Raw genomic sequence first — 11890 nt, 5'->3', positions numbered from 1 at the left:
AGGATCAATTATGATAAGTTTTTGATGAAGGAAGGATGTCAAAAAGGTTAAAATTTGGAAAAAATAGAATTATAGTCGCAGCATGGGCTTAAGGGCCATGACTCTAGCAAAGTCAGAGGTTGAAGGTTTGCTGAAAGGAATTAGAGTCGCGACTTGGACAATAGAGTTGCGATGCTAGAAGAAACAGAGACAAAATCTTGGAGGTCCATGGAGAGGTGGGCTGCGACTTGGGTTTAGAGGGTCATGGTGGTTGGAGGGCAAATCAGATTTTGAAGAGCTTTAAAAAGACACGGGCCGCGACCTTGGAAAGGCCAAGTCGTGGCTCCCCTATAAAAAAGAGGGAATCGTATTATTTTAGTATAAATTCATACTTTAGGGTTTAATTAGGTTAATGTCAGATTTTAATTGCGAGTTTAGAGATTAATTTTTCTTCTGAGACAAGTTTTCTGCACTTTCATATTTTTTATTTCTTATTCAAGTCTTTGAATTTTATGAATATGAATAATTATTTTGTTGTTTTAGTCATGTCTGATATGAACTAAACACTTCTATCTAGGGTTTAATGTAGTCACTAGGATTTCTATTTAATCTTATTACGATGTTCTATTGATTATTCTTCTTTATTCTAATCTATATAATGTTTGCTTAATGCAAGTAAATACCTAATCAATATTTTCTTGATTTATGATTTTGATTCAAAATTCGAAAGGTGAGAATTGAATATGCTATCGTTATATAAACATAGGTTACATACTGGACGAAAATACCTGTATGGCTTGTGTAGTAATTAGGTTTCTATGATTAATGTCTGCTAAATGTTTAAGTTTATCACAGAGATGTAGAAAACTTGCATGTAGGTTGAGATCTTATATCTTGAAAAAGAATAGGAATCGATTTATGTTAAACTGCTATTAGAATAGGAAGAAGAGATTTATAACTGATTAATAAAATTAATAGAATGAAAAGTTGATGAAGTTAACACCCTAGGTTTTTAATTATTGAATCAATCTTTATTTTTGCAATGTTTATTTTAATTTTAAGTATTAGTTAAAAAATCATTCTATTTTCAACAGTCAAATAGCAATTTAAAAGCATTTATTGGTAATTGGTTGATAGTCCTTGTGGGAATGATACTTTACTTACTATTTTATTACTTGAATCGATTGTGTATATTTGCACATCATATTTTCGCGATCAAGTTTTTTGCGCTGTTGCCGAGGACTTAATTTCCAATATCATGATTAATTGTTTTTTTTTTGTTCTAATTTGGTCTTTATATTTTATGCTCATTTGGATCAAGGCTGTATTTTGTTTCACGAAATATTGGTATATGTGTGGAAGTAGACAAAAGGAGCTCATACCGATAGATCTTTAATTAGAGAGAACGTGCAGAAAGAACTGAATGATAAAGAAAAGGCTGGATTTTGCCATGGGTGCAAATCAAGGGAATGTAGTAAATCATGCCACCAACAATGTCGAAGGGGCAGTGGCTGCTGAGGTCCCTGCTGATCAAGGGGCTAGAAGTTTAAGAGATTATGTACTCCCAACTATTATAGGAGTGCATTCATGCATCAGACCTCCAAAACTTGCTGCGAATAATTTTGAGATTAAGCCAGCGATTCTGCAAATGGTCAAATCTATTAATCAGATTGGAGGCTTGCCTACAAAGGACCCTAACTTACACATTGCTAATTTCTTTAAGCTTTGTGCAACCTTTAAGATGAATGGGGTGAACGATGACGCAATAAGGTTGAGGTTGTTTCCGTTTGCACTAAGGGACCAAGCAAATACTTGGTTGATTTCCCTACAGGATAACTTTATTACCACATGGGAGGAGCTTACTCAAAAGTTCCTTGCAAAATTATTTCCACCATCCAAGGCTGCACGATTGAGAGGGGAGATTAATAATTTCTGTCAGATGGAGAGAGAGTCGCTGTATGATGCAAGGGGGAGATTTAAAGAGTTATTAAGAAGGTTCCCTCATCACATGATTGAAAAATGGATGTTAGTCATTAATTTTTATAATGGGTTAGGCTGTACTACTCGCACTATCATAGATGCAGCAGCAGGAGGGGCATTTATGAGCAAGAGTGCCAACAAAGCTTATGATCTACTAAAAGAGATGGCCATGAACAATTACCAGTGGCCTACTGAGAGGCAAATTACAAAGAAGGTGGCTGGGATGATTGAATTAGATGCCATCTCAATGCTTATAGCTCAAGTGGCATCCTTGATGAAACAACTACAACAGAATAACCTCACAGCTCAAACCATGCAATTACAAAGTGTGTGTGAAATGTGTGGAATGGTGCATCCACCTAACCAGTGTCCTGCAATGGATTTAAATAACTTTCCTATGGAACAAGTTCAAGCCATAGGAAATAGCCAAAGGCCAGCCAATAACCCATATCCCATGTTCTACAATCAAGGGTGGTAGAATCACCCTAACCTATCTTTAAAAAATAATCAAGGAGCACAACAACCATACCCACAAAATCATCTTCAATATCCACCCCATCAATCAATATATGGGCTAAATCCTCGACCGTATTATGATATTCGCCAAGCAATGCCACAACACCCACCACTACATCCTCAAGTTAACCCACTAGAAGTACAATCAGACACATTGAATCAATTTATGACAGAAACCAGGGCATCTATCAGGAGTTTGGATACTCAAATGGGGCAGTTGGCTACTTTGATGACAAGTCGTGCTCAAGGAAATTTACCAAGCACTACTGAGGTAAAACCCAAAAGAGCAGTGCAATGCAATATCCCTGAGGAGTGGCCAGGAGTTAAAAGAGCCAAAAGTGGGTATTAGGGAGAAGGAAGTGAGTGAGTCTATTGTTATTAAGAACATAGAAAAGCAGTCAGAAATAAGTATAGATCACCATATAAAGATCCCATATCCTCAGAGGCTTCAAAAGAATAAGCTTGACAATAAGTTTTCTAAATTTTTGGATATCTTTCGAAAGCTACACATTAATGTCCCGTTTGCTGAGGCACTTGAACAAATGCCAAGTTATGTGAAATTTATGAAATAAATTTTGTAAAAGAAAAGGAAACTAGAGGATTATGAGATAGTAGCACTTACTCAGGAGTGCAATGTGATACTTCAAAAGAAACTACCTCCCAAGCTTAAAGATCCTGGTACTTTCAATATTCCATGCTCTATAGGGGGTTCACGATAATCCAAGGCTTTATGTGATTTGGAAGCTAGTATAAATTTAATGCCTCTATCTATTTTTAGAAAGTAAAAATTGGGAGAGGCTTGACCAACTACCGTGTCTTTGCAAATGGCAGATCATTCAGTAAAGCATCAGAGGGGTATTATTGAGGATGTTCTAGTAAAGGTAGAAAAATTCATTTTCATTCCAGATTTTATTATTCTTGATATGGAGGAAGATGAAAATATTCTCATTATTCTTGGAAGGCCATTTTTAGCAATTGGTAGGGCCTTAATAAATGTGCAAAAAGGTGAACTGAAGATGCGAGTGCAAAAAGAAGAGGTAACATTTTAATTTTTTGCAGCAATGGAGGTTCCAAATTATTGTAGAGTTGATGTGATGGAAAATGAGGGTGCTAAGTTGGAAGTTACTTAGAAGAAAACTATGGTGAACAGTGGAAAATGAGCTGTTCGTCAGAAAGTGAAAAAGATATTTAGTGAGAAAGTTCGATTGTTTCATGAGCGATGGAAAGTTCCAAAAATATGCAATATCAAGAAAAGAGTGTCTTCTCATGATACTATGGCTCTCAAGGATGCGAGGGGAGGACTTGATCCAAGTTGAATATGAAAGAAAACAAGCGTCTGGCTAAATGATGTTAACAACAATGCGTTTGGAGGCATTCCAATCTTTTATTTGCATTTTTTTATTATTAGTTTTATTTAATATTTTGGATTATGAACATTTTAATTTTAGTATTTTGTTTATTTATTTTTATTTGATTTTAATTTCTATTAATTATGAGACTAGTTTGAGTTGCAGCGCTACTTCAGGCCCAAGAAAAAAAAAATCCTTTCCCGATTTTTGATTCACAATCTTGATCTGTATCATTTGAAGTAGTATGAGGTATCAGGTAAGTTTCTGTTTCTTTAGCTTTTATTTAAACATTGGGGACAATGTTTAGGTTAAGTTTGGGGGAAGAGATTTATTATTTTTTATATGTAAGTTATTTTGTTTGTGTGTGTCGTGTTTGTTATGTTTTGTCTAGGTTGTTTAGGATGTTAGTTGAGTCAAGTTGACAATGTTTAGCCAATGATAATATGATTGAATGATGTGCTGTATAAATTGAATGGAATGAAAAATATAAAAGTATGTGTGCTTGGTTGAATATTTCTTACCATGTTTAAATGAGTCCACTTAAATAATTGACAGTTTAAACATGATTTTTAATAAATTTTGTGTAATTGGAAATTTTTTACGCTTGCTGAATGGTGAAAAGAAAAATGATGAAAATGTTGTTATTCTAGAACTTGTTTGCTTTCTTTTTGAGACAAAATCCTAGATGATACATGCTTATGAAGATGATTTAGGCAATTCTTTGAACCGATTGAGCCTTTCAAGCCAACTTTGATTTATTAAATCCATGCTTGCCAAATTTTGAGTCTAATTTGATTCTTTTTGTTTGATACTTATTTTGAGCTTATTTGAAACTTTGTTATTTTTCTTTCCCTTTGATATACCATGAGCATATGAAAAGTAATTGGGGATGGTTTGTAATGGGGTTTATATTTTGAAATGTTGTCAATAGAAGAAGAAAAATTGAGAGAGAAAGAAAGGAAAAAAAAAGTATATTGAAAATGATCTACACTCCAATTGAAAATACAAAGAAATAAGTTTGGGGAGTGTAGTATCATTACAAAAAATAAAAGAAAAAAAATATGTTTATGAATTTTCTCTAAAAAGAAGAAATATTTGGAAATTCATTCAGGATTGTTTTTTTGGTTTCTGAGTGGATAAAGGTTGAATTGTTTGGTTGAGTGCTTATGGTTTATTTGAGCCTAAATGACTTTTTCATCTACCTTAACCTAAGCCTTTCAATTATAAGCTATGAAGGTCCTATTGATTTCTGAGCATGAATTGATTCAAATACATTTTATTTGTTAATCATGATTTTGAGAGATTTTATTTTTGTTTGGACTTAAGTGAATTGAAAGAATGTTTTGACTGAAATTCTGGATTGTAAGTTGATTTTCCTGAAGATGATATAAGTGTGTTAGTCATCATAGCTTGAGGTGTGAATTATTGTTGTCGCCTTTATTCAAGTGTGTTTGTTGTTTAGGTTTTTAGTCAAGTCTGTTTATTGTTGTGTTCTTTACTCGAGGGCGAGTAAAGAGTAAGTTTGGGGGAGTTTGATAACTCCATTTTAGTGTCGTTTTAGAATGTGTTTTTGTGGTAATCTTGAGTCTTTATGTTTCTTTTTCGCAAGATTACGCTTTTGTTTGTCTTTGTTGTAGCTCAGTGCGTTGAATCGTTAGTTAAATGCTAAAAGAAGAGGAAATGGTGAAAAATTGAGCTTTTGGTGGTATTTTGACTCAAATTGGTGCTAAGGATGAATTACAATAAGTTTTTGATGAAGGAAGGATGTCAAAAGGTTAAAATCTAGAAAAAATAGAATTAGAGTCGCGACTTGGTCAATAGAGTCGCTGTGCTAGAAGAAACAGAAGCAAAATCTAGGAGGCCCATGGAGAGGTGGGTCGCGACTTGGGTTTAGAGGGTCGCGACGCTTGGAGGGCAAACCAGATTTTGAAGAGCTTTAAAAAGACACGGGTCACGACCTAGGAAAGGCCAAGTCGTAGCCCACCTATGAAAAAAGAGGGAATCGTATTTTTTTTTAGTGTAAATTCATACTTTAGGGTTTAATTAGGTTAAGGTCATATTTTAATTACTAGTTTAGATATTAATTTATCTTCTGAGACAAGTTTTTCTGCACTTTCATATTTTTTATTTCTTCTTCAAGTCTTTGAATTTTATGTTTATGAATAATTATTTTGTTGTTTTAGTCATGTTTGATATGAACTAAACACTTCTATCTAGGGTTTAATGTAGTCACATGGATTTCTATTTAATCTTATTATGATGTTCTATTGATTCTTCCTCTTAATTCTAATATATATAATGTTTTCTTAATGCTAGTAAATACTTGATCAATATTTGCTTGATTTATGATTTTGATTCAAAACTTGAAAGATGAGAATTGAATATGCTATCGTTGTATAGACATAGGTTACATATTCGACGAAAGTACATGTATGGCTTGTGTAGTAATTAGGTTTCTTTGCGTAATGTCTGCTATATGTTTAAGTTTATCACAGAGATATAGAAAACCTACATATAGGTTGAGATCTTATATCTTGAAAAAGAATAGGAATCGATTTTTGTTAACCTGCTATTAGAATAGGAAGAAGAGATTTAATATTGATTAATAAAATTAATAGAATGAAAAGTTGATGAAGTTAATACCCTAGGTTTTTAATTATTGAATCAACCTTTATTTTTGCAAAGTTGATTTTAATTTTAAGTCTTAGTTTAAAAATCATTCTATTTTCGACAGCCAAATAGAAATTTAAAAGCATTTATTGGTAATTCGTTGATAGTCCTTGTGAGAATGATACTTTACTTACTATTTTATTACTTGAATCGATTGTGTATGTAATGACCCAAATTCGCTAATAAGGCTTAAGGCCTTGATTAGTGTGCCGGGAGGGCATAAATGGGATTAGAGTGAATATTATTGACCTAAATGTGTGAATATGTGATTAATGATGATTATATGATAATTAATGATATTAAGTAATAATATGAAATATATATGTGATAAATGTGAGAACCACATTATTATCTGGTAGGTTTGCAGGGCACGACTCGAGACGATCCTAGGGTCAGATAGCGGGAAAAGTCACAATGGGATTTAAGATATGACTTTGGACAAGTCAGGGGTACTTTAGGTATCGGGTAGTGATTTGGACTATCGGGTTATGAAAATAAATATATGGAGATATATTTGAGGTTAGGATGTCTAGGCGGGAATATTGGGGGATTTTACCGTTTTGGCCTCGAGGACGGTTCCGGCACCCCGAGCCTTGGGATTAACTTAACAAGTAAGATAAACACAAGGAAACCCTTAGAAGGAAAAATAAACTGACCCTTTCTTAGATCTTTTCTCTACTCTCTCTTAAGGAAATACAAGACAGAAAGGAACACAGAAATCTTAAGGGAATAAAGCTGGAATTTCTTAGAATTGAGGTGGGGATTTGGAGGCTTACCTCAGGAATTAATCAAGAACTAAGTCAGGGTTAAGGTAAGAAATTTAATCTTCTTTTCTGTGGTTGGAAATTATGGGTTTTGGTTGAGTTTTGAAGCAAATATGGTTTTGATGTTTTAAGTCAGAATTAAGGAGGAAAGCTTGGGAATTTGCTAGGTTTTGGCTTGGTGAAGTGGTTCAGCAGAAGAGGTAAGTTTCAATTCAAGATTTAAAGGTTTTAATTTGGATTTGAATGGCTGATTTGAGTGTTTATAGCTCTCGAGTTTCAGAAATTGAAAAGAGAAGATTAGTGTGTGTTAGGCTGAGTTTTCTGTGGAATTATGTTGTTTAAGTCATGCCAAAGAAGTTAGGATTAATTGGTTATGAGTTGGGGAGCTTTGGGATGGTTTAAGGGGAGGTTTAAAGCTTAGAGATAGTGGGAAATCTGGGTTCGAAGGGAAGGGTCGCGGCTCTGTTCTAGAGCACTACAGCCCTAGGATGAAGATGAGCCAAGGGGGCTCGGCCAAGGGTGAGCGCTGCGGCGCCCAAGGCAAGGGCCGCGGCGCATGTCCTCTTTCAGGGGTGGTCCTTGGCTCTATTTGAGGCTAGGTCCGCGGCTAAGCTTCAAGGGCCGCAGCCCTTAGTTATGCACTTGAACTTTTAGGGATTTAAGGCATGGGAATGTGGTTTAGTATGCTCGGGATTGGTTTCACCACCGTGCTTGGTGGAATTCGGATTCCCAGGAGTTAGCTTTGTAACCAGAAACTGAAATTTGAATATTAATGGAACCCTATACCTGTGTTGTGACTAGGTGATAAAAGCTTAGGCTCGGGAACAGATCGTGCTTGAGGAGTGTCGCTCATAATCAGTAATCGCAAAGACTAAAGGTAAGAAAACTGCACCTGTTTGAATATATGTGACGGGACTAAGGGCTCCCTATTGTAATTGCTTGAAATGATGGTATTATGCCATGCAAGCTATTTAGTGAACCAACGGCCTAAGGGTGACAAGGGTTACACTAGCGCACAGGGCGCAGCTCGGCCACTGGTAGCCGAGGACAGCTTATTATGCACTGAGCTCGGTTTAAGCAAGACAGAGTCAGTGGGTTAAACAAAGGGTGCGGCCTAAGTCGTCGGCCCTGAATATTATGTGATTTGAGTGAAATATGTGATTGATTGTATCTTGAATCTAAATATATGTGCTGAATGTTTATTGTGGACTATTTGATGGGAGTACATGCATAATGAATTAACTGTCTGTTATCATTGATTGTGTTGTATAAGATGTTTTCTTGCTGGGCCTTGGCTCACGGGTGCTACGTGGTGCAGGTAAGGGCAAGGGCAAGTTAGATCAGCCTTGATTGGAGAGCTTAGCAGAGCGGAATGTACATAGCTAGTTGCTCAGCTGCCACGGTTGAGGTTTAGGCAGGGACGCGAGACCCAAAGACTGTCTATTTTGCCTTAGTATGGCTAATGATTATTCATGTACCTTTGGGAGTCTGTAAACTTACTTTAACTCTGATTTGTTATGGGATCCCGTGTATGTAATGGTTCTAATTATATAAAATGAGTCTCTTGAGACCAAAACCTTTTTAACCCTAGCTCTTACATGCTTAATGACACGTTTTTAAAATAATGACTTGATTAGCAAGTCTTGCACCTTTATAAGTACACAGTGTAGCGGTCTTGGCTATCGAGGGCGTTGCAGTGTATATTTGCACATCATATTTTCGCGATCAGAGTGCTTTCCGCTTTCTTGTCATCCTTACGATTATTTCAAAATTGTGGTGCTCAATTATCTTTTATACTTAATGTCATTCTTCATTGATTGGTAGTCTCGGTTCTCACTATGAAAACACCTTTAATATGAAGAATCACTATTGTTATGGAGTTCTTTCCACTGCCTCCCATCACATCCAATCTTTGCTTGGTCATCAATAAAATTTCGGGTTGTTTTTGTTCTCATAAATTCGTGTCGTATTTCTTTAAAAGTGAAATCTCTTCCTTCTCCATCCTTTCTTCAACATCCTAGTTTTCAACTTCTTCTGCAGATACGAACTTAATCAATAGCTTTGTTCCGTATCATCACCAAATCCTTCATGATTCTTGGCTGGCTGCCTATCTTAATTCAACTGGCTCTGGCAGTCATACTTGATGTATTCATCCAACTTACTCTCATAAACCTTCTGTAACGTTCTGAATTTGCTATTAAGGTTAAGTGCCTTGATTATGGTACCTGGAGGGCATAATAAGATCTATATGTAGAATTAATGGAGTATATGTTTGATTATGCGATATAAATGGTTTATATGGTAATCTGAATATTTATGCATGTTTATGTGTATTAAATATGCATGTGGGCCCGTTCTTGTAAATTGGGCCACATTTGTAATTTTTTACCCTTGAGGGTATATTTGTAATATGTATGCATTATGAGTGAGACCTCAGTATTGTGGAGATATATTTGAGATGTGTGGTCCGAGGCAATCCTAGTTAGCGGATTAGCGGAATAGTCACAACAAGGTTAAATACTCGGCTCAGGGTGAGCCTAGGGGTATTTTGGGAAACTTAGAGAGTATTCGGGATTTTTTGGGTAACGGGTAGTTATTTAGTGATTAATTGGGTATGTCAGGATTAATCGGGGATTTATAGTGCAATTTTAGGATTAGTGGGAAATGCGACTAATGACCGTTCTATCCTAGAGGGCTGTGAAGGGGAAACTCTTGGATAAGAGGCACTTTGGTCATTTTGGTGACAAGAGATAGACTTGGTTTGGGGCTCTAGACTTTAGTAGAAGCTGGGGAAAGCAAAGGCAGAAGGAAAACACTATCTCCCACTATCTCTCTCTCTCTCTCGTGCATCTCTCTCTCTCTCTTTAACCCTTGGGAAGCTCTTGACACTTTGAAGAATTTTCATGGGAATTGAAGAGGGTGGAGGCTAGGATTACTGGGGTTCAGTTTAGAGGTCGAACCTCTACTAAGGTAAGCTTTATAATCTTAATTTTCTCTGTGAATTTCTGTGATTAAGCTAGGTTATGGTTGAGTTTAGTTCTAGCTTGGATTTTGAATGGGTTAAGGATTTGATATGGATTTCATGCTGTTTGTACTGCTTAGGGTGTGTTGTTGAGAGTCCTAGACTCAATTCTGCCTATATTGTATGTTTAAACTAAACTCTAGTGATTTTAGATCGGGGAAAACACTGGAGAAGTACTGGAAAATATGGGTTCGCAAAGTTGTGCTGCGACGCTATTATTGAGCGTCGCAGCTCGCGTGAACTTAGAAGCCTGAGGGAGTTCATGAACTGCTTTAGCACCATGGAGCATGTCTAGGGAAATGCCTAGGAATACTCACTGACTTGTAGAGGACCACGATGCCTCTGAGGAGGGTCGCAACTCAAATAGAGGACGTTGGCCAATTAAGGGTTTTAAGCTCGGGAACTCAAACCTAAGGGCTCGGGAAGGATTCTACAACCCAGTTTAGTAAAATTTGAGGTCCCGAAGGTTAGAATTACACCTTGAAACTTTTGAATAGTCTATGTGATTGATGATTACCATTATTTCTTGTGGCTAGGTTATACCACTAGGGCTCAAGGATAGGGATCATGCTTTGGCCTGCCATACGCTTGCTGCTCAGGACTTAAAGTAAGAAAACTGCACCCGAGTTGCGAATGGGGCTTAGACCCCTGTTAACGAATTTGTTATGATTGTGAATATATATGTGTATCTTAGAATATCTGGGTAGGCATGCTTGTATATGCTGCCTCTGACTGCTTGTTTTGCAATGTATATTTATAGTTATATCTATTTTTAAGGTCAGCCTAAGGGCGTCGGGGGGCCGATAGCAAGCATGTGGAACGCAGCACAGCCCCAAGGTCGGCTATAAGACCATAGGACACGACCTAAGGGCACCAGGCCTGAACATTAAAAAATAATTAGAAGTGTTGTTTGCACATAACTAATTGTATTGGTTGATGAGATTGGATTATGTGTTTGATTGAGTTGAATATTACTGTTAAGCTTATTGCTTATATCCTGTTGTTGATTGATTTTATTGATCTAAGTTTATTGTTTGTGTAATGTTGCTTATTTGTGCCTGTTGATTTACGTTTTCTTGTTGAGCCTTGGATCACAAATGCTATGTGGTGTAGATAAGAGAAAGGGATAGCTGGAGTAGCCATGAGTTGGAGAGCTTTAGGGGCGGTGTGTACATATACAGCCTACTTGACTGCCATGGTTGGGATAGGATGGGAGGAACTAGGGTTGAACCTTGTTTTGTTGCTTAGGATGACTAGTTTGTACTCCATGCGTCTTTTATCAAATTGTAACCAATTTTTGGGATCCCGTGTATAAACTTAATATTTTTAATGAAAAATAATCTCTTTGTTGACCAAACTTTTTAATACCTACCCTTGATGTAGTCTTTAATTACACATTTAAGTCCAAATGACTCACTTAGCAAGTTAAGCACTATTTTAAATACACAGTGTAACGGTCTTGTCTAACTAGGACATTATACCTTCCAACTAAAGCTCTGAGCTTACTAAATAGTACATCTTAAGCTCCATGTGAAAATATTTATACCATGTACTTGTTGACTTCCCATTCTCTTTTCGTGCCGCATCAAAGCATGAACAAACATCCTTTA

General features: G+C 36.3%; 1 protein-coding gene across 1 annotated transcript; it reads left to right on the top strand.

Moving 5' to 3' along the window:
- The first annotated feature begins 1429 nt into the window (after positions 1–1429).
- Positions 1430–2437, top strand: LOC133785303 (uncharacterized). Its single transcript, XM_062224551.1, has one exon. The coding sequence runs from the start codon at positions 1430–1432 to the stop codon at positions 2435–2437; it is 1008 nt and encodes a 335-aa protein (XP_062080535.1).
- Positions 2438–11890: the final 9453 nt, after the last annotated feature.

Source organism: Humulus lupulus, chromosome 6 (assembly GCF_963169125.1).
Source record: "Humulus lupulus chromosome 6, drHumLupu1.1, whole genome shotgun sequence".
Classification (NCBI taxonomy): Eukaryota; Viridiplantae; Streptophyta; class Magnoliopsida; order Rosales; family Cannabaceae; genus Humulus; species Humulus lupulus.
Note: the sequence above shows the minus strand (reverse complement) of the source record. Positions and strands in the feature narration are given on the sequence as shown.